General features: G+C 37.6%; 2 protein-coding genes and 1 long non-coding RNA gene across 4 annotated transcripts in view; 2 read left to right on the top strand and 1 right to left on the bottom strand.

Moving 5' to 3' along the window:
- LOC149064436 (uncharacterized) overlaps positions 1-2987 on the top strand; it is a 76686-nt gene extending 73699 nt beyond the window's left edge. The window contains exon 3 of the long non-coding RNA XR_016195732.1: positions 3-2987. This is a non-coding gene — a long non-coding RNA (uncharacterized LOC149064436). The remainder of the gene's footprint in view (positions 1-2) is intronic.
- A 1039-nt stretch (positions 2988-4026) lies between these two features.
- On the bottom strand, positions 4027-16342 carry LOC149064435 (deubiquitinase DESI2-like). 2 transcript variants are annotated; one of them, XM_089255080.1, is made up of 6 exons: positions 16232-16342; positions 15934-16041; positions 12963-13035; positions 9408-9501; positions 7332-7473; positions 4027-4495 (listed from the first exon to the last, which is right to left on the bottom strand). In XM_089255080.1, the coding sequence occupies exons 2-6, from the start codon at positions 15970-15972 to the stop codon at positions 4298-4300; spliced, it is 546 nt and encodes a 181-aa protein (XP_089111206.1). In that variant the 5' UTR covers positions 15973-16041; positions 16232-16342; the 3' UTR covers positions 4027-4297. The 2 variants fall into 2 exon arrangements, with proteins under 2 accessions (XP_089111206.1, XP_089111205.1); XM_089255079.1 differs by lacking the exon at positions 16232-16342 and having other exon boundaries at positions 15934-16118.
- A 5450-nt stretch (positions 16343-21792) lies between these two features.
- LOC149064434 (uncharacterized) overlaps positions 21793-23518 on the top strand; it is a 46186-nt gene continuing 44460 nt past the window's right edge. Inside the window, exon 1 of the mRNA XM_089255190.1 lies at positions 21793-22056. The gene's annotated coding sequence lies outside the window, so the exon portion shown is untranslated. The remainder of the gene's footprint in view (positions 22057-23518) is intronic.

Below are 23518 nucleotides of genomic sequence, written 5' to 3'. Positions count from 1 at the left end.
AGATGGCGGTAGCTCTTCGATAGGAGGGAAAGAAGAAGAATATCTCTCAATGTGAAACGGCGTCATCTATCGATGCAGAATCGAACTCGCAACTAAGAAATGTTTCAGTGTCACGATATTGGCAGCTGTCGTAAGAGAAGGAAGGATAATGAATGGATATACTGTATTCTCAAGATACAAGAGATTGAAGAAGTAAGAACAAGCGAAACATACAACCGGGGCAAGTGACGTATCAGAAATCTGGTGATGAAAATACGCAACAACAAAAAAAACACTGAATTCATACCAGTAGAGCTACCCTTAGGGGTAGGCAGTGCCGTCTTAAGAGCATCATGGGCCCCAGGGCCAAGTGATTTTTCTGAGACCCTACTAGACACATTCTCGAAAATTTCAACCATATTTCATTTTTGTGAGGCCACTTCTTTTCTTGAGGCCCCCGGGCCGTGTCCGGGTGGGCCCATGCGTTAAGACGGCACGGCCCGGGGACATCAAAAGAAAAGGGGCCCCACAAAAATGAGATCTGGTTGAGATTTCTGAGAATTTTCCTGGAAGGGCCTCAGAAAAATCACTTGGCCCGGGGGCCCATGATGCTCTTAAGACGGCCCTGGGGGTAGGGTTACCACTTCAGAACCATACTATAGAACCATATGTCCATTACGGTGGTATAGGACAGGGGAGGCAGCCACATCCTTGAGCAGGGTCCCAGGCTTTGATCTTTGGCGGGCCCCAAACCAGACTTTTCACGGGCCCCTCTATAGTGAGTTTATAAAAAACAAAAAATAATGGTAACTGTCCCTGGCCTCAGGGCTACAGCACTGTCAGCCCCACCTTTGTGGGGGCCATGGAGGCAGCACCTCTTAGAGATAAATCCTCTATCTCTAGGAAGTGCTGGGGAGGCCAACCTGCGGCACGCGCGCCATAAGTTGCACACCTTGGTATCAGGAGTGGGAGCACGAACGCTTTTCAAAAATTAAAGAAATCCTATTCAATTTTTCAATTAAAAAAAAAAAAGAGATTCTCGCCAACTTTAAAACAATCCTTCTCTTATGAATGATGGTCGTGTAGGCTGCCAAACCTATATTTTGTATGGTTGGGACTATTAAAATAACTATGTGAGACTAACCACAATAGATTTCTCCAGTTTTTCAGATCAGGTTGAAATTTTCGAGAATTTGCCAGGTAGGGAAATTTTGCGAAAATCCCTTGGCCCGGGGGCCCATGATGGTCTTAAGGCGGCCTCGATGGAATTACATTATATATCCATGAATTCTTACGGGGTGGGGGGTTAGGCCCTCTTACAAAGTTCATTGATCGGGTTCCAGAGTCTATAATGTCCTAATGAAGAGAAGAAAGGTTATGCAGTAGAACCTCTCGATAACGAACACATATAGGACCAAAACTTTTGCCCGCTAACGGTGAGTGTCCGCTATTGGGGGATGAGGTACGATATACAGTAGAACCTCGTTTATACGACTTTCGTCTTCGGTCGCAAATCGGTTCCTATATCCTATGTGCATTATATTACTGTGCGTAATCATCAATGGTCTCGGTAAAGAAAAAGTTTGATTAAATTTCATCACATTTTATCACTTGTACTGGTGATTATATATAATTCCCAAATAAAGGTGGCGAGTCTGATAAAAATATAGAAAAAATTATAACCTTTCTTCACTCTTCATTAAACCAATTAATTATTTTTACCCTTATATGGTACGTGCACAACACACATATTTTGTAATAAAAATTAAAATAAGCATGAAGAAAAAAAATTTCATAGAAACATTATCAGTTATCAAGGAAACATTTTATTTTCTGGATATTATGCTGAGGTTCAGCATAATATCCAGAAAATAAAATGTTTCCTTGATATTTTGGGCTGAGAAAAAGCCATCTATTATCAGTTATGTTAGCATTGTTCACACATATCAACCATGTGCAAACAAAACCCAACAGCACCATTCGGAATCGCTATCCTGGACCATCGTTATGTTCAGTTAATCAAGTAATTAATTAACGAATTATCATATTTTTTACCAATTGAGCTTGGGATTATACATAATCACTGTTGAATATGATAAGTTCTCGATTTATGAGCATAAATTCACAAATAAGAGTTTGCTTGATTTTACTGTCTGCTAACGGGGAGTGAAATACATTAAAGCCCTATTCCACGGAACCGGGGATCAGAAAATCGTCCGTTATGGGAGGTTCCACTGTATATAAGTTTCTCCATATTTCTCAGGCTGTCCTTTAATATTACTTGGGAATTACGAATAATCGTCGGTGAAAGTGATAAATGTAGTGAAATTTAAGTTATCAATGTACTAGTAATAATAAAACCTTTTTTTTATCGAGCCCATTAGTGATTATGCATATCCAAAGGTATATCGCTTTTACAGTAACATATACACCAATTGCGACCGACGCCACACGTCATATAAATGTAAAAATCGTATAAACGAATTTCCACTGTAAATCGTACCTCCCCATTAGCGGACAAAATTCTTGATCTCATGGGTGTCCGTTATCGAGAGGTTCTATTGTATTGGGTTACAAAAAAGCTTCACGATGAGAGGAAAGAAAACAAAGAACTTGTTTTGAATTTATTCCACTGACATTTGGAGGCAATATTACGTCCTTGATCGTAAAGTGATTAATGTTTCTATTAAATGTAGTTTTTGATGATCTTATTTAATGTTTTTTTTTACTAAACGCATTTTTTTAAATTTTTTTAATGATTTTATTCAATTTACTTGATTTCATTTTGTGCCTTTTTTAATGTGTTAATTTTCTTTTTATTATTCAAAGCATTTTTGAATGTCTTTATTTGACGTATTTTTAATGCCTTTTATCACGAACGTATTTAATTCAAAGTGCTTCCTTCCATTTCTTTTTTTTTTGGCAAATTGATGCGTTGTTCCAGGCTCCTTGGTGTTTGTTATATATTCAATGCCACCAAATTGTAACAGGTTCACGACCTCGCAATAAAATTCTGAAATTATGAAATTTGCTTATTTTTAATTCATTAATTCTAAAATTTTCATTAGCTATGGGAATTGTTTCCCTTGTTAATTTAATTTTATTCTTAAAAAGATAAAGAGGTATGAATCAATATTTTCAGCTTTCACTACGTAAGCAAAATTATCATCCATAACAGGGTTAAAAACACAAATGATGAAGCAGTACATATGGCTATCATTACCTTCTTTAGTATTGTGGTGGAAAGATTTCTCTTCGGTCATATAGATCAAGGAGTATATGCCTTCAGCCAAGCAGTACAAGGGAACATGGAAAAATTTATTTGTATCTGTATTTATAATCAACACAGATGTATTAATTTGTATATAGCACAAGTCCATCATGATTGTGACAGCTAAAAATGTCCAATACTTGCCAAAGCCTAAAAAAGTTTCCTTTGTATAAGCTTTATATTTTGAATACCTATTTTTCATTGTTCCATATTCTAATAATTTCCAGCAAACCACATTAAAAATATGCCAATTGCTTTTTTTTAACAAATTTCTAAATCATTTACGAATTTGTGGGACACCCTGTACATAAATAACTCCATGAATATTGCATTTAAAAAATATGAATTTTTTTGCTAATAACTTGTCAAAGTAGGACTCACATTTCACTAATTCAGAGTTTTAGCACACAAGGTATACTTAAAAAAATTGTTTACAAATTTTTTTTACGTATACAACAAAAAAAAAACTCTTCGGTTGTAAATTTATCAGTAGAAGAGTAACTTGATTTATGTTATTTCTGTCAAATATCATCTAATTGATCACGAAGCTCCTCTCATTTCTCACAGAAACAAGCGAACCATCATACCAATCATTTGATGGCTGCAGGTAAGAAAAAAATTCCCTTCCACATACATTCACCCAGCTTTAAACACTGTTCTCTAGCTGACACTACTCCTACCCATGAACAAACAAAAGAAAAGACAAGGTCACAGAAGAGGCATTGAAATTCAAAGTAAAGAAAAAATTGGTCACCAAATCAATAAAACTCGACTCATGAACAATTCAATAACATTTAATAAAAGTGATCTTGGCTGAGAGTTTATACATATATTTTTCCCTCTTTAGTCTCCGACATTACTGAATTGCCAAATGGGGTGGGGGGTGTAAATTGGGGACAAAATGGGAATCGGGGAACTACGGACAATGACAAAATTACAAAATTTGGTAAAGATTGTTTCATATACCAGAGAAAGATAGAGAGGGGGGTGGGGGAAAGAAAACTAAAATCGAAGAGATTCAAAATTTTCTCTCCTACAAATCTAGTATCAAAGGTTTCCTCTATTGTTTCTCAGAATTGGGCTGTCTATGAGTCCTGTTGGCGAGTCCATACTATCTCGAATAGATGCTTGCAGAGCTACAGGTGTTAACCATTCTCTAGGTAGACACTGTTGCAAGAATGGCAAGCAAGAGCTGAAGTAAGCCAGGCGGTTTACCCAGGATGGGATGTCTTGACCACAGAGAGTCTGAAAGGAGAAGAAGGTTTTCATTTGTAAATAAAGTCAATACTTATTTTATAAACATTTCTGGATATAATGTTTCTGATATTTTACAACTTCCTTTATTTAAAAAAAAGCAAAATATCCACTCTAATATTGACCACAGTAGATTTAAGGTAAAATAAGTATCAAAATAAATCATTAAGTGTCTATGTGAAGTTTTTATGCCCTAGACCCCAGAGATATTTTTATAAGCTACAAGGTGGTTCTTTTTTTTTAAGATTCCAGCAACTTCTAACAATACATTGGAATTTGGTTAATTGAATTTGTTGGATGATGAGAAATTTTATGACTGAGTTTTTCTAGCAATTTGATGTTGAAATTATGTTTAACTTGAATTTTTTTCAAATGTTTTGGATAATTTTAAATTGAAGGATAAAAAAAAAATCATGATTTTAGTATGAGTAAATATGAACAGTTCAGAAAAACCCCTGCAAGCAATGTCAGATTTTGATTCGGTTAAGGGGTTCAACAATAAATCTGTAAAGGCAAATAGGCAATATAGTTTAAAATCTCTCTGGGGGGGGGGGGATCATTTCTGCCCAAAAAGTGTGCCGTAGCTTCTGACTTGAACAGATGTGCAGCAATCTGTCTGCTGAGCAGTGCATGAAGAAATGTCAGTGTATTCTTGTTAGCGACTTCAGCTTATAGTCACTTATAGAGCTTGCAGTTCATTGAACTACAAGCACTGGTTTTGCTGAAAACAGCACCCACTGCATGCAAAACGCATATCAGAATTATATTCGATTTTTTGTTGAATTCCTTCTTAAGCAAATCTGGAAAACCTCAGGTGTTGAGTAATTGGAAAAATGGCTAAATCAAATTAATATGTATCTAAATTCTCCAAAAAGTCATCTGTGCTGCACGGATACAATGGAAGGGTTTTGATGTGCGTGTGTGATTATACACATATTTTTAAAAAAAATGACATCTGCATAAAAAAATCACAATGCTAATTTGTAAATTTTCAATGTTTATCAATAATCAGACGCCCATTTCAAACCTTACTCAGCAGGAGTGCATTGAGATTGTAGCAAGTGTAGATTCAGAGGAGAGTATGGAGAAAAAATAGGTTGGTTTAGTAAAATGCAAGAGGTATGACCACCCAGTGGCCATTACAATTCAATAATTCAAATATGTGATGCATAGCCTAACACCTTAATACATCACACTTGATCCACACCTGATCACCAAGTAAGACTTACACTGTTGAGTCCACGGATACAAGTGTAATTCAAAATCTAAAACAATTTTCTCTTGCTAAATGTTGAAATAATAGAAAGCATAACTTCTATTTAAAGTAATTTTCCTTGATACTTTCTGAATGATTGACAAAAATTGAGAAGCAAATGGAAGATCACAATATTTTTCCGTAAATTAGGCTTTAAGCGTAGTATGGATGACTGAATGCAATGTGAAGATGATTTTTCCTCATAAAATTCATTTCACTGCATCCACTCATCTATACATTGTACCAATAGCGGAGAGCGACATCATCTCCCTTTTAAAAAATAGTCAAGAAATTCCACAGTGATGCAGATTTGAGAATAATAATATAGCAGCCAACATCACTTGTGATTCATATGTGAATGTTGATAATTAAGCTGCAATTTGTAGTCAATTTACAGCTCTGGTATTGATCATTGATCAATAATTAGACCTTATTTTAGTGACTTTGGAATTTTAAATAACCAAAAGGGGAAAAAACTCAAAGAAAAAACTGAAGCTATCAGCTATGTCTGAATGACTTTTTTTTCATATTTACCTTCTTCAAATCCAGTGAAACTCCTACATAGGATGAATTTCATCTAATCTGCCAAACGAAAGTAGGTGATATACGAGCCTTATGGGAGCATAAAACAACTTAGTAACTCCAATCATTTATGAGTTCTGATGAATTGAAAGAAAATGCATCATCTTAAAAAACCCACAAATTTGTTACATCTCTGGAAGACCTACATGCAAACTAAGTTCATATTTGGAAAGAGCAAAAGAATAAATCATATAATGTTACATCATTCCCATCAGGATATCTGGATTTAATGGCAAACTACAAGTGCTGAGAGATTGGTTAAATGAAATATAAAGTTATAACCGAAACTTATAACTTTCAATTCCTGAAACACCCTTTCAGCAACAATCAGTCAAATTTACCAAAAACTTGTCTATTCCACCAGCTTTTGAAAGAGCCTATCACACTTAATAGGAGTTTTTCCCTGCTCTTTCCAAATACATGCTTAGTTTGTGTGTAGGTCTTTCAGAAATTTCACAAATTTGTGTTTTTTTAAGACCTGACACATTTCTCTTCTATTCACCATAACTTGAAAACAGTTAGAGATAGCACAGAGTTGATAGCGGGTTTTATGCTCCACATAGGTTCGTCTATTATCTACACTTTTGTTTGGCAGAATAAGTGAAATTCACACTCTATAATGATACTCAAGGGGACCAGAGAAAAGTATCATTATACAGGATTTAATATTGTTATAGATGGAATATTTTGACACTACAGCAGGAAGTGCATCTGGACAGAGTAATTGTCTTTATAGAGGGCATAATTATATAGGATTTTCACTGTACATACTACATAAAATAATTCATTTGCATCCATGACCAGAAAAATCTGCATGTGATGTCCCCAAGAATAATTTACTTGTACAATATATGCATATGTTGATGAGTTGTGATGTGGGGACAGTAACAAATTTAGTTTAGATGTACAAACTTGTTCTACCAACAAAGAACATGTTAAAAAAGAACACCAAAAACTACACTGAAGGAAAATAGATAATATGATGCATACCAAAGAGAATGAACTCGAAAAATTGTTGCAATTCTTATTCATCAAGTGATAGCTGTCACCTCTGAACTCCTTTCCCATGGCATCAATGATACGGCGAACTTCCGGCTCTGTGAAATCAGTGTATCCAAGTAAAATGGATTCCCTAAAAAAAAAGTTGAGAAAGAAATACAATCAATGAATTAGTTTCAATACATACACATAATACTCGGACAGTGGAACCTCTACATATTGATCAGGGCCTGACAAATTGAAAAATAATATATGCGTTAGCCAAATTTCTTTAGAGCCACACCACACACACAAGCATGTTTTTCCCCCTCCCCAAGAAGAACAGTCCTAAATAATGTATGTCTTTTACTTTTTTTTTTGGGGCTCAATGATCTGTTCCAATGTTAGAAGAGACATCAAAAAATTTAATAATGTAATTTTACTATAAAATCAGAAAACTTTGTGTCATCATTCGACTCCAATTAAGAAAGCGCATACAGAAAATATTAGGCACAATTATTAATTTTCTAGACAAAATTACAGCAAAAAACTATGCCTGGATTTCTAGAGCCCTGTCTAAAACTGTTAAACCTTTATAACGTCAATTTTTGATAGTCCCAATTGAGAGAAGTATACAATAATTTATGTTAATAAAATATATACCATCTCAAATTTTTTTTTTTACCCTGATAATTTCCTGTATCTTAACCATATCACTTTCGAGTGAAAATGCATTCTTTTCTACCTGTATCATAACTACTAATCTTGGAAAATGAGATTTTCACATGGATACAAATTTCCTACAAATACTGTATGGACATAATTATAAAAAAAGATTTTTGTAAACAAAAGAGTTTTTCATAAATTGAAAGAAAAATTTCTAAATAATTTTTTTTCCTTACCATCATGTGAAACAATAACTAAAACTTCTGATGATCTAAAACCACATAAAAAGTAGTATTGAAAATTAGCGCCAAATGGGGGGAAAGTAACTAAGATAAATCAACTATTAGTAATTGGCTGGGAAAATTTCAGACAATATAGCTCCTAATTAGCTAATAACAAAATAATGATACACCATGCCATGCATGGCTAATTACAATGCAAAAAAGCTAATTATCCCCGAACAGTATGTTAGAGTACTTTACTGTACTCCAATCAAACCTATCAAACCAATCCTACCAACAAAAAAATCTCCATCTGGTCTAAAAACGACGCATACCTATTCAGTATGCAAAGCAGGATTCGGGGGGGGGGGGAAATCAGAGGAAACAGATTTTTCACTGGTAAAATTCAATGAGAATAATTGTTTTAAAAAAATAGAGAAGTAGAGATTTTTTGCGATTATCGTAAAAATTCAGGAGACTGGACAGCTATGCCATATTAGACAATCCTGATCAAGTCTGACTTGTTTTTCCATATGTTCACTCTTGGGAAAAAAGCCAAACCTGACCTTATTGCACAAAGCTGGATTATAATCCATTACAAATCAAACAACCCCCTTCTTTCCTGTGTTTATCAGCTCCATATTTTGTTTAATTCAAAGTTTCTCACGAGTTATCATTCTGCTTTCCTCATCACATCCTTTTCTGATTAGCATTTTCTTATAGAAAAAGTGACAAGTGTGCAGTTTTTTGCTGACCCTTATTTTTAGCTACGTCTCCGAAAAACTTTCAATGGTATTTTCAGCACGTCTAAATTATATTGAAGCAGGGCTATACCTAGGATTTACTAGGATTTTTTGCTGCCTCCACAACTTTAAAATTCAATAATTTTATAACAGTTCTTTGTTCCCCTAAATTTTTCTCTCCGCCCCCCCCCCCATGTTGAAGAATGGGAGATTTGGACAACGAACAAGAGAAATGGCACTAAACTTAAAAAATCGACTACACTATTCTGGATAGCTGCAGATGAACCACAAAAATTGGGTAAGGGAACCACGGGTGGCAAAAGTTTGAGAACCACTGCATTAAGAGCTGAAAATGGACTGATTTTCGGAATCATTCTGAGAGATGAGGCCAGAAATTTCAGCTGAATATTTTCACCCCTACAATCACTACACTTATTTTTTTCACTAAATGATCATACCTGAAACTGAACTGATCTCCTAGATCTTGTGCATCACGTGGGCTTATCTCAAAGATTCCTGATATCTGGAATGGATGACCACCGTAAGCGAATTCTGGAAGGAATGAAGTGATACATATATTTTTATAAATATGCATGGATTAAAACATCTACCAGAAGTGATCTTATTCATTTTGTCCCGTGAACATTTACTCTATTTTTTTATTTAGATTTTATTTGAAAGTTAATGGTACTAAAAAAAAGGTGCAGTCAAACGCTGTTTTAACATGCTTTAAGAAACCTAAAATTTAGTTTGCTATCCAATCCGATAACCTCTTTGCTCCAGAAGGTACATATATGTGTAACTCAGTTTCTGATGATTTTTTCAAGGTCTGAGGTACACATATGGTACCTAGCTCAAATGGTCCTAATAAATATATCGACCCAAATCAATTTTAAAAAAATTTTAAAGGGCATTTTGACACACAATAAACACAAATCAATAAAAAAAAAAGATTTTTGTTTTTAACAGTCAATTGGATCATGTGCAAAGAGGATAAGAGAATCCTTGGAACCAGGGAATAAAACTTTGTTCATTATAAGCAGGGACTGAAAAATCCCAGGCATAGGTTAAAATGAAAACTCAAAATTTTCTATGTGTAGTTACTAAATTACAGTCTGGGAATAACAAAAGAATGTTTTTCAGAATTTATATCAGCATGTAATGGTGTTACATAGTCTCAGGAAAGTTTGCAGGGGGGGGGGGGGTAGATTATTTTGAACCGTTTTTCAAATCAAATTTATTCATTTTCAATATACACAGATTTGTTAGTTGGCAGTGTTTTTTTTGCCGCTGTGGTGGTCGAGTGGTTATAGTGCCGGACTCGTGATGCGAGGATCCGGGTTCGAACCCCACAGTGGTGGTCGGCTGAAGTTGGTTTTCTGTGGTTCCCAACTTCAAGGCGCAAATGCGAGCCGATCTCCCCGTTAAAAAGTCTCGCCACAGAGAGCAACAGTCCTACAACGATAAATCATTCAACCATAACACTTCACTCATAGTTAGAAAAACTGGGGGCAGATGACAGCACTACACATAACAAGCATTACACAGAAACAAACTTTACGTCAGGTTGCACTACACGTACACGCACATTCCCGCATGTACTGATTCGTTGGGGGGTTCCGCGGGGAGGGGGTGCACGTGTGGTGTAGCAGTAGTAGGTAGGGCCTCCAAAAAATGGCTCGGGGATCCATGATGTTCTTAAGTCAGCCACCTCGTTGGGCAATTTGCCTGTTGTGGCGTTGTATTTGTATTTGTATTTAACATTAATTTTGAAAAACATATTTATCACCCAAAGGCTGTGATGCATGTACAGATGATTGAAAATTTACATGATAATTAATGAATAAAATACATATTTTATTCATTATCATGTATAATATTATATACACATACATTCTATTATATTCTAAAAAAAGTTTGATCTTAAATTTGGCTGGCACAATTTTTTTCTTTTTAACTTATTTAGCTCCGATTACCAACCATTTACATTAAGTGGGGTTCAATCGTAACATAATTATTTTCACTTGAATCCAGAATTCCACCCCCCCCCCACCAAAAATATTTGGACTAACCAGAAAAATGCATGTGGTTCCACAATTGATTTCTTCGGTTTATTGCCAACATACTGGTTGTTGAAACATGTTAGGCTTTTGCTGTTATTTGTTATTATTAAAGTGAAAAGGTTTCAGGCTGTTTTACCTGAAAGATAGAATAAACATACCCGACGTTTAACCTGAATGAGTGACAAGATATTGAGTATATTTACTTTTTTCACAATGACTGAACAGCCCAAAACTTTTCGACAATAGAAAATTCCTACTGGTTGTTCATCAAAGAAATATCACATAAATTAAACCTTAACTGGTAGGGTCATTTTGACCCCGTGCATTCTTCGTCTTGCCACCCCTTGAGAAAGAAATGCATCTGGACCGTCTTATTATCAGTACCTTTCAAGCTAGTTGTTTACACGTGTTTGACAAATTTATGATTTTATTCTACATTTTCTTCCTTCTATATCATTGATCAAAGTTTCCGTGGGGTCAAAATGACCACAGCACTTGCATAAGGCTTTTTTTTTTTTGTCTGGCAGCCGGAGTGTTCAGATCAAAATGGCATATCGAAAGAGCACTAATTTTCTCGATAACGGTTTAAAATTAATGGTGAAACATCGGATATCGAGGTGAGAATGAGGATAGCGTTGTTAGTGAATTTTACATGAGATCTGTGTGATCAACATGTGTTGTTTGCAAGTACTGTGTCTGACAGAATAAGATCAATTTTGGTGCTTGTGAAAATATAGTAAATATCATTTTAATTTGTAAATTTTATTTCCTGAGTATATTTTAATCATATCTGTTCATTTTTTTTCAGACATGAAAACTGCGTTCAAAAAATTAAATATATAACTTTTAAAAAATTTTCAAAAATCATGTATCCCTTCATTTTTTTCGAATGTGTGTTAGTAAAAGACCATTTTTTGGGGAAAATTATTTAGTGAATTAATTTTTTTTTCAAACTGAGCACAACTCAGGTATATCGCCATCTATGGGCCAATTTACTACCTAGTGAGTTGTGCCAGAAGAGTGAGTGTGCGTACTTAACAGTCTGAGTGTGCATCTAGTGTTGTGTTTGATTTTTCAGCGCTGCCATCTATATTTCAGAAGTTAAGTGTGATTAATTACATTTGTACCGATTGTAGGTCTGTTACTCTCTGTGGCGAGACTTTCCAAAAGCCCCATTTACCTGTGCAATAAAATATCCCGGGAAGTTCATGGTAACAGGGATTTTACTACAACCCGTTTACATGCCATTTAGTTTATGCCGGTATCTCCCCTTCTTTTTTTTTTACTTCTTTTCAGAAGTCGTCAATGGTCACATTGGTTGAACGGGTAATTGACTCAAGATGGCCGACATAGGAGCTAACAGCAATTTTTGTGGCACAAAGGATTACGGGAAAGAAGGTTGAAGTCACCCACTATTATTCCGCAACAAAGACGGGACTCTTTTGACGGATCTCCGTTCCACCTTTTTTTCCCCACGAGGAAAAAAAAGTTGCCATGCAAGTAAAAATCATCAGAGCTACCCCCCCCCCCCAATCTTGCACATGTAAACAGGGCTAAAGGGGAGATCAGCTCGCAATCGTACCTCAAAGTTGGGAGAGAGAACCACAGAAAACCAATTTCAGTCAACCACCACTGTGGCAACAGGGTGGGGTTCGAACCCAGGAACTCGTGATGCAAGTCCATCGCTATGACTACTCGACCACCACAGTGGCTCATGAATTAATTGATAGATGGATGAAGTCAGGCAAAAAAACCCATTGCTTTCATGAAAATTTCTTTTGTTGATTTTTAAAATGCATTAATACTTGCTGGGGTCAAGAGTGTATAACGATGCCAGTTAAAGGTTAACAAATATCACTGTGTTCTCGATCTCAATCAATATTTTTTCATTTGAATCAGTAAAAAAAAAATTAAATACTTAAATTAATAATGAAAGATAGTAACACATACCAGTGCTATACACTTCAACACCAGAATGGAAGACACCAAGTCCGAGTAAAGAGGTGTAGTTATTTATCCAGTACTGAAATAAAACACAAGTATTCAGAATGTGAATACCGAAGTAAATTCAATGTACAGTAGACACAGGGCTGAACTTGGGCAGCTACAGCCGCAAAACAGGATAAAAAAATACTTTGGTTACATTTTTACTTTAACATTAACAAAGTAAATAGCTTAAAATTCTGTCCAAGACCTCTAAAATTCAGGCATTGAGCCCTCTAATCTAGGGTTTTTACAGAACCTCTCCCTCTAAGACAAGGGAGGCATAATGCATATTGCCCAGCTGAAAGAGTATCTAGTTGCGGACCTGGGTAGACAGTAGGTTCTCTAGCCCAATCCACCTCTCCAAACTTGGAAGGAACTGCCCAGAGGCACACACAATTCTTTTATGGCCAGCAGGCCACTATCGCCCAAATTTATTGTAGAATGGTTTTTTCTTGTTCTTTTTAACGACCAGAAAATAGAAGTTATATATTAATTCTCAGGTGCCAATGTAAACCAGGATGACCATGGACAGTGGGATTGGGAACTACATTTTAAAGGGCTGCAAAGCTGTTTTTGCACTGCGTCGCTAAATACTTAAGCCAGCCCCTGAGTATAGACACTTGATAATCCAGAGCATATCGCAGGGCTTGACAATCTAGGGAATGTTTTGGCATCAGTGAAATTTTCCAGTAAATGTAAGCATGATTTTTTTCCCCATGTTCAGCATAATGTTTTTTGAGGCTTAGACTTTGGGACTTGAATTTGACGGATTACTGGAAATAAGCAGAAAATGTCCATTTAAGTAGCATAAGCTTCACTTTTGCTCACAGACACACAGTGACATGTTTTCTTCATTTACGCTCGAGGAAAAACCCCTTAAAAATGCCAGATCCCCAGATGGGCTGGACTCAGTGCCGTCTTAAGGCATGGGCCCACCCGGGCCTCACAAAAATGAGATCTGGTTGAAATTCTCGAGAATTTGTTTGGTAGGGCCTCAGAAAAATCAATTGGCTTGAAAGGATAGGGGCCTGATACTCTTAAGATGGCCCTGGCTAGACTAGCAGGATTATCAAAAGCCTACTTTAGTTTTCATTTGGTGGTGAATTCCTAGGAGGTTTCATACTGGGTGGGTGTTACTACTACAACTACATGCACCTCGTACATATTTTTCTATGGTATTTTTAACAAATTGGCACATGCCAGAATGAGTGTTCTAATGTATGTGTGTGCCTTGTTTCGTGTTCATGCTGCCATCTGTCTTCCATTTTCTGAAGTAAAGATGGAAATGCTTGAATTTTCATTTGTAGGTCTGCCTGCTCTCTACAGAGAGACTTTTTTTTTAATGGTAGACTGGCTCGCACTTGTGCCTCAAAGCTGGAAAACCGCAGAAAACCAACCTCAGCCGACAGGGTGGCCAGTGTAAAACTGAAGCGTTTGAAAAAGTCTGAACAAGTACAAGCATGTGAATGATTAAGCAAACAACCTAGAAAGCGAGGTACCTGTTGTCACCGATCAAAAGATTGACCTAATGATGGTGTTTGAGCACAGGACCGACCATTAAAAGAGTGACCTAGAGCGAGTGCAAACATGTGAATGATCAGAGTTTTTTATTAGTACGCAAGAACGTGAGAGACCAAACGAGTGACTTTGAAATACCGATGCAGGTACAGGTGTTGTATAATCCAGACCGCCAAGGGCGCTATAAGTCGCCAATGTCGGATATCAGTTCTGCCGATCGACACTCGCACTTATTTTGCCGGGTTGTCGTTGTTCTTCCTAGAAGCTTCCATTACCCATCCATTATAGATGGCGCTTAAAGCGCGGGCGATTCAAACGGACAATGGCATTTTTTTCCCTTTTGTGCAGTAGCCAGTGATGGTAACTCGTGGGAAATTTCCCAAGCTTCGTGGGAAAAATTGGCCAAAATTTGCCAAGTGAGAAATTTCTTAGCATTTGTGGGAAATTTTGGAGTTCATCAAATAAAAGAATTTTTTGAAAAAAATAAAGAAATTAATGCAGTGCAATACTTTTCTATTGTAAAATGCTTTATTACGTATTTTCCCCGCTAGATGGCAGCACACTTGTCAGAATGTATGGGAAAAATTTAGTCAAAAGGAAAATTTTGCTGGAAGAGGTTACCATCACTGGCAGTAGCGTCATTGTCTTGGATTATTCCCGATTACCTTTGGCTAGTTGTTTTTAGTGTGTCTTTTCAAACGTTTGAACAGCCATTTAGTTTTTTTCGTTCAGAGCGTTAGGATTACACGAACTGGATTACATTTTCGTCTACCGGTAAGGCTGTATCCTTTTCATTTATTCTTCTTAGTAATATTCATTATTTTATTTAATTTTCGTTACTTATTTAAAAGAATCTGGATACCCGGAAAAAGTCCGGGTTTTAATTTTTTTTATACCTAGAATATACTTATTTATACAACATGCAGGACCGTTGTTTATTTAAATATACTATTATATTTTATGTTTCATGATATTTTTTATATTTCAATAGGTTTTTATTATTGTTTTCCATGCTGGCGATTTTTTTTTCGGCGTCCGCAGTGTCTAACGGCCTCGGCGATTTTTGATCCGGTCATCGGACATGTTTGGCGTCGAAAAAAAAAAGTCGCCAGAAATTGCCAATCTCTGGATTATACAGCACCTGTTCCTCCATGCATTCACCGGAATGAGGCCAAGCTGGTTATAGCACAAGGCGATGAATTCGAGTAGGTAGTCAAGGAAATTATATTACAACGGGACAAAATTGTCAAAATTTGCGTTTCCCACAGGCCGCTAAACCGTAAAATCCAGCTCTGTTTATACACATTAATATGACCAAACTAATAATGAAAACTAACATCACTCACAAATAGTCACTTCTAAAAACAATGAAGTTTATAATTAAATTTTCGTTTAATGAAATACTCATTATACTCACCATATCATATACATTGAGAATGACTGGCTCTCGGGCCATGGCTCCTTTTTTTCTTTTACTTGTCTCCTAATCAGACCCTTCACAATTACACATCCTCATCAAATTTCTCTAAATACACAATGAGGAGGAAAAATTTCCAGTGTAGGTTAAAATTGAGAGGGGAGAGAAGGGAAAAAAAATCATTAAATCACGAAGAAATGATAAAATATCCCTCTCCACCTACAAGGAAACAAACATTCAAAATCAAAACACACCAGAGAAGAGGGAAAAAAAACATTTAAAAAAAGAAGTTAATTACTGAATACACTAGCTATTAAATGCATCTCCAAAGGTAAACATCCAGCCACAGTTATATTTACTGAGGAGAGAAGGACTTCGTGAAGTTTAAGAGCTTTGTTTAACATTTTGTGTTTTCACAATTTTATCAGAGATTTCTGTCGTGATTTGGGGTTTCATCCACCTTTGGCATCATTTCTGCCGATAATTAGCGACTAGCTCCCGTGTTTTTTTTTGTATCCGAGATACCCAATTGTCGTATGTTTTTCGGGAAAAGTATGGTCAGTAATTATGAAATTTGGTTCTATTTCCGCACTGAGTAGGATGACCATACGTCCCGTATTTCCCGGGATAGTCCCGGTATTTCCTCTTTTTCCGGCCGTCCCGTATTTTAACAAAAGTGTCCCGGTTTTTCCCGTATTTCCCACCAAGCCTACTTGAATTTTTATTCTTTACTGAAGTCAAAAATTGAAATTATTTTTCAACTCATAAATTATTTTATGATAATTACAACTATATGTGGGATATTAATCTCCCACATTTGCCTTGGTAAACGGTTTTTTTTTTTCGTGGAATACATTTTAATGCACTGCAATTTGCAGTAATGCATCATTTCTGGCCATAAGGAATTTCGCTATTTGCTGATTAGTTCGTTTCTCCCCTTTTTTCTCCTCTCTCCACTGAGCTCAGTGCCTTATAAAGGCTGAAACACCCGGAATGAAAAATAAGCCCCCCCCCCCCCCGGGTCAAAGGTTAAGTCGACTGATCTAATGTATATATGAATTGACATCATCATCATCGTGCCTCCTCCCAGACTTCCAAGTCTATCTCCGCCTATGATCATGGAGGAAAGAATAACAGGAGGTGACGCGACCAGCGCCTCCGTTGAGAAAGCATGGGGAATCTGGGTTGCCAGATGAAGCCAGTGATCGATCTATTAAAGGGACCAAGTAAGCCCAAACAAACCGTGGCTTCCCATGCTTTCCTATGAGAAATATCCCCGTTTTTAAAAATCATTTAAAAATTTACTATTCACTTTAGGAACTCGATTTTTTTTTCTCAAATTCTTTGGATATATTTATACAATTGAACGAGAGCTTTTACAATTTTAGTTGTTATTTGTTTCCGAATATCAACTTCTACAACATGGAACCTTTTGCAAAAATAACCAAAATTTACCCATATCTTGTGCCACAAAATTTCTTCTCGGCATTTTAATTTTAAAAATATTATGCCAAAACATGTAATTCCTCAGTGCTGAGAGAAATACAATGTTTAAAGACACTTGAACAAGCGGTGTTTGAAAAAAAATCTGCCTTTTTTTGCGAAAAACATTATATATGCAAAACATTAGCATATATAACGCTTTTCAGCTGTTTATATTAAAATATTGTAGAAATATTTCTCCATTCCAGGCAAAAACTCGACGAACACAGACACAATTTTAGATTTCAATTTAGAATTCAATTCGAAACTTTTTTGTCAGATTTTCGTACACATACCACTTTAAAAGCAAAGTAATTGGTACAAAACGAAGAGAAAAAAAAAACCAGCCCAGATTATTTTTCTAAATACTATTGGCCAGAGAGATGACTTATCGCGGCTCCTAAAAACAAGTTTTTTATTTTTTAATATTTTTTTCTCAATACATCTACATAGCGGAAAGTTCGGATGGGTGGCATATATTTCCAGTAATACGTATTCAAGAGTATGAAAGTGGAACGGAAGAAGGGTGGCGAAATTTGTACAGCCTACAGGCAGCAAAACCATAAATACACAGTGACGGAGGACGCTCGAGCACTTCCAGTACTTTGAGGCCATAGGCATGGCCCGCACATCCTGAAGCAGGGCCCCTAGGCTGGGATCTTTTACGGGCCCCCGACCAGATTTTCACGGGGGGTCCCCTTTATGATGAATTTATAGTGTGAAAAAACAAAAAAATTATTAAAATCCTCCCGGGCCCCAGGGTTGGAGCCTTGTCAGCCCACCCCTTGTGGGGGCCATGGCCATAGGCGGAGATTGACTTGGAAGTCTGGGGGGGGGCAAGGTCATTATTTCTGGGGGGGCACGATGATGATGATGTCAGCTCATATATACATTAGATCAGTTGACTCCACCTTTGCCCCCACCGTATCTCCGCCCATGTTTGAGGCACGCGGGTGGCAAAATGCTGTTTGCCCCGGGTGCCAAAAATCCTAGCTACGGCCCTGTCAGAAGGTGCTCGAGCACCTCAGGATTGATTGAGAAATCAAAATTTCTCATGTAAAGCTTAAGACGAGCGCCCACGGGCCTGAAACACTTTCGAAATGTTCCGGATCTATGATAATGATGAACGAAACAAAAAGGCAAGATAAACAGTTAAAAGAAAAAAATTATGAAATTGCATTTTATTGCAGCTTCATATTATTTTAATTAATCATATTCCCATAGACATTAATGTGATGCATCAAATTTTTAAAATACACTGCTGGCCACCCAAATTGCAACACCAAGAAGGACAAGAGATATCGCAACAATATTTATTTTGTAGATAACATGTTGACCAAGCATCAAATGATTAAATTTATAGACTTCTGTGAAGTGTGGTTCCTGCCAAAATCAGTAGCTAGAGTAGCCGCCACTGTTGGAGATCACCGCTGCCACACGCCTCGGCATTGATTCAAAGAGACTTTGGATGTGTTCTTGGGGTACAGCAGGCCAAGCAGCTTCCACGCGTTGCCAAAGTTAATCTGGTGTGGCAGCTGGGGATGTAATCTGGGTCAATCGTTGAGCAACCATGGACCACATGTTTTCTATCGGCGAAAGATCCGGAGAGCGAGCTGGCAAGGGAAGCAATTCAATCTGGCGATTGACGAAGAACCTTTGGACAATGCGTGCCACGTGTGGTCGCGCATTATCCTGTTGAAATATGGCTGTGGGCAAGCCCTGAAGGTAAGGAAGGACAACTGGCTCCAACACCTCGAAGATGTAGCGCTGGCTTTTTAAAGTACCGGCAATGCGTACTAGAGGAGTGCGAGAGTGATATCCAATACCGCCCCATACCATAATAGCCGGTGCAGGACCAGTGTGGCGGTGCATAACGCAGCTGTTCAGCATCCTCTCTCCACGGTGTCTCCAGACTCGAATCCGACCATCGTGGTGTTGCAGACAGAAGCGTGACTCGTCAGTAAAGACAATTTCATTCCATTGTGCCGTCCACATCCTTCTTTCATCGCACCATTGGCGGCGGAGACGTCTGTGGTTCTGCGTCAAGGGTAGACGAAGCAATGGACGTCTTGCGGACAGACCACTCTGCTGTAAACGGCGTCGAATGGTACGCGCAGACACTGGATGATGCGGTACAGACTGAATGTGCTGTGCTATGGTTCGTGATGTGGCTGAGCGATCCGTCACTGCCATACGCACAATACGCCTGTCATCACGTGAAGTGGTGCACTGAGGTGGATGCGATCGAACACGTCGGTCCGTCGTACCCTCCTGCATCCAACGATCACATATCCGCATTACAGTTGTTTGGTTTCGTCCAATACGACTACCGATTTCCCTGAAAGATAATCCACAATCTCGGTAGGCCACTATCCTTCCTCTGTCGAACTCGGATACTTGATCAAAAGATGATCGCTGTTTTCTACGAGGCATAATTGATCGTTTTTTTGAAAAAACCACAAGAAAAACACAATTGCGTACTTCAAATCGTCGAAATCTCCAAGCCTTAAATAGCGCTTTGAAGTGGCGCCACAAGCGCGCGTGATATGCGTCTGCGCTGAAATTCTAATCATTTGCATATCTCATCTCCGCTAATGCATGTTGTAAATTTCATATTATTTGCATGCTTCCTTCAGGGTGTTGCATTTACGGTGGCCAGCAGTGTAAATTGAAGGCACTGAACTAAAAACTTATGACGAGTTGAGAGGGAAAAATGATCTTCCCCTTTCAAAAATAAATTAAAAATATAAAAACCCCTTATACAAGGATAAAGTTTTATCTTTCCCCTTTATGGGATCATGTAGATTACCTGAAGACGCATTAAATGGTCATGGTGCTTAAATTTATTTAGTTATTAATATTTTAAAAGAATTCGATCCGGCAAAACACATGTTAAGTATAGGGAAAAGAGCGGTTTGTTTGGGCTTACTCGTCAGCCCATAGGGTTGCCACAACGGCTTCAATTTTCGTTCCTGATGTCACCTCCTGTTATTCTTTCCTCCATGGCCTATGATGCACGGTCCCGTTCAGTGCACACGAGCTCTTCAAGGAAAGATAGATTTTCGTTGCCTCTGTAGTCAAGTGGTCTAGGGCGTTCACCCGGAAAGTGAAAAGACGTGGGTCCGATTCCCTGCAGGAGCAGTTAAATTTTATCTCGTACCAAAAATATATCTTCGCATCAGCCAGCTCTGTTAAAAAAACCTTTGTAAAGATGGACTTGGCCTACTATGGTTGTGAACCCCTCATTTGAGACATTAAATTAACATTGAGATAGAATCAGTTTGATGCCTAAAAATTCTCTTGGGGGAGGGGGTGCACGCCTACGAACCTTCAGTACGAGCCTTCCCTACGATCCCCTCCCCCACAGCGGTACTAATCCGTTAGTGTCGTGAGTACACAAACCTCCTTTGTGTTCCTATCTTTAATTTGTGTTGAAAAAAACCGACCAGGCAACACGACACTATATATAGATATTTCTAGTGTGGCATTGTTCCAGATGGATCCAGTTCAAACAGCTAAAAAATCGTTTACTCCACCGTACAAATTATTGAACAAGCAATTGCGAATGCTTTCATTGCACGATCCACGTGCTGATGTATACGTGTCTCTATATTTCTTTCTGACGTTTCAAGCGCAGCAAACGTCAAACTACGTCGACAAATGTATGGCATTTTTACATCGAACGGTGTCGGGTCAGATATAGTTCGACGTCGGATTCACTACGTCGAACTGCGTCGATAAATGTATGCTATTTTTACGTCAAACGGTGTCGGAACAGATATAGTTCGACGTCGGATTTCGTTACGTCGAACTATACAGACAAATATATGCCATTTTTACGTAGAAAGACGTCGAACGGTATCGAAATCTCTATGCCGTTCTATATCGATGTGCTACTGGGGGGGGGGGGGCTATGTCGATAATCTTCACAAGTGGAAGTACCGCAGAGTTCCGACGAACAATTGGCGGCTCTCGAATCACGCTCTAGGCCTCGGTGCTCTTCTAATCAAACATTGACAACTGGCAAGGAGGAGAGGGTTTGAAGATCAAACAATAGCTGAAGATAACACGGGGCCCCTTATCGGCACAGTCAGTAGTACTTTCATCTCTGAAGATTTTCGCCACATATGCGGGTGAAACATCAGAAAGAAATTGAAAACCTACTGCCAAACAGCTCAGTCCTGTTTTCAGATATCGTCAGCAAATTTACGAATCCATAAACCAGATCTCATTCGAAAAGTGTTGGCTCTCGTTCAAGACAGTCGTTTTGATTGGCTGTCCGAAGAGCGACCGCGCGTATGCCAAGACGTTCTTCAAACGGAAGTCTCCTCAGGTGCTTTGTTTACGTTTCCTCTCGTCAGTCAAACCCTTTGTTTACCGAACAATGAAATTGATTATTACGCTCAATAAATGTGATAATTAGGAGATTTATTCGTTGTTTAAAAATCAACAATGTCTTAGAAGGCAACGACCTTGGAGCTATTTTTTGAACTTTTTTTATTATTTTTTTTTAAAGTCGAGATGCGCCTAGATCGAGAATTATTGCATCCCCGACTCCCAACTTTAATGGAGGAAAGCGGATCTTCTATTTGTATACAAATAAGTGAAATCTTGTTTCCTCCAAGTATGGCTGATTATTTGGTGAGTGAATGTGGACGGGGTTTTTTCTCTCTCTCTCTCTTTACGGAGACAAGTTGTTTATAAACAAAACAATCTTAATTTCTAGTGGGTGAAATGTCCCCCCATTAAAATCATAAAAAATGATGACAAATATTACCCTTAGCAAAGCCTTGATTATGACGCATTTTTTTTAAAGGATGTGTTCACGATGGAGAAATTTCCCACGCTTGTCGCCGCGTCTCATTTTATACAGCTTGTAATATTTTATAAATCGAGGATAATTCTAGAGCAATTTATATTATTTAGCGACTTGATTTTTGACTCGAAACTGAACATGTAAACATTGTCTTTTTTTAGGCGGGAAATATACTCGCGACATTTTAGAAACATGTGCGGGATTTGATGATTGGAAAGGTATAAGTTGTTAGAAATGTATTCATTCATTTCATTTGAAATGTTGAATGATTGGTGTTTAATTTAGTACTTCTGTGATACTCAACAGGTGGGGTTAAAACTGGACAAAAAGTAGACTCCACCAATGACTGTGGAGTTAAATATGTTACATATGGGCATGTTGTACCACTACATTCAAAAAGTAACAGAAGAATGAAGATGGATAGAATCTGTTTATTTGTTGTTTCCTTCGAAGTAACTAGCCTGTGCAATTATGTATTTTTGCCATTGTCCATACAAAGATGTAAATGCGGATTGCAAGCCTTTTTTTTTGTTACATCATGCAGCACGTTCATTGCTGCACTTCTTAAACTGATTACCGTAGCAAGTTATTTCTCAGAGGAAAAAGTTAGATGGAGCGGCGAGTTAACGGGAATAAACTGATTGTGAAAGTACCATAATGTGATGTTTTGACAGGTAATCTGACACCAGGAGGGACCAGTGTGTCCTTGAAAGTCTGCATGATTCAATGAAACACAAGCGACCAGATCTTTGAAAGTGATCTATGATAAGAAAGAGTAATCACAGATAAGTCTCGAGTAATTTCTGTTATCAGAGTGTAAATTTTCAACTCCAAAACCAAACATGTAAACATTGTTTCTTTAGGCGGGAAATATACTCACTGCATTTTAAAAAGCGTGTGAGATTTGATGATTGGGAAGATATGAGTAATTAAAAGTGTATTCATTCATTTCATATATTGAATTATATAGATGTTTAATTTAACACTTCTATAATACTCAGCAGGTGGGGTTTTAAAAAACTGGGCAAAAAGTTGACTCCACCAATGACTTTTTGCAATGTTACATATGGGCAGTACTGTCTTAACGCATGGGCTCACCCGGGCACCTCAAGTGCGAAGGGAGCCTCATGATGATGAGATCTAGTTAAAATTTTTGTTATTTAATATGTAAATTGGTAAGGCAATCATTTATAGTCAGGTATAGGGGGCCTCAGAAAAACATTTGCCCAGGACCTAGGATGCTCTTAAGACAGCAGTGCATATGAGCATGTTATACTACTGCATTAA

Source organism: Pholcus phalangioides, unplaced genomic scaffold, assembly GCF_987345545.1.
Source record: "Pholcus phalangioides strain wild (caught in Gottingen) unplaced genomic scaffold, Ppha-v1.0 ptg000042l_1, whole genome shotgun sequence".
In the NCBI taxonomy this organism is placed as follows: domain Eukaryota; kingdom Metazoa; phylum Arthropoda; class Arachnida; order Araneae; family Pholcidae; genus Pholcus; species Pholcus phalangioides.
The sequence above is the reverse complement of the archived record's forward strand: the minus strand, read 5'-3'. Positions and strand labels throughout refer to the sequence as shown.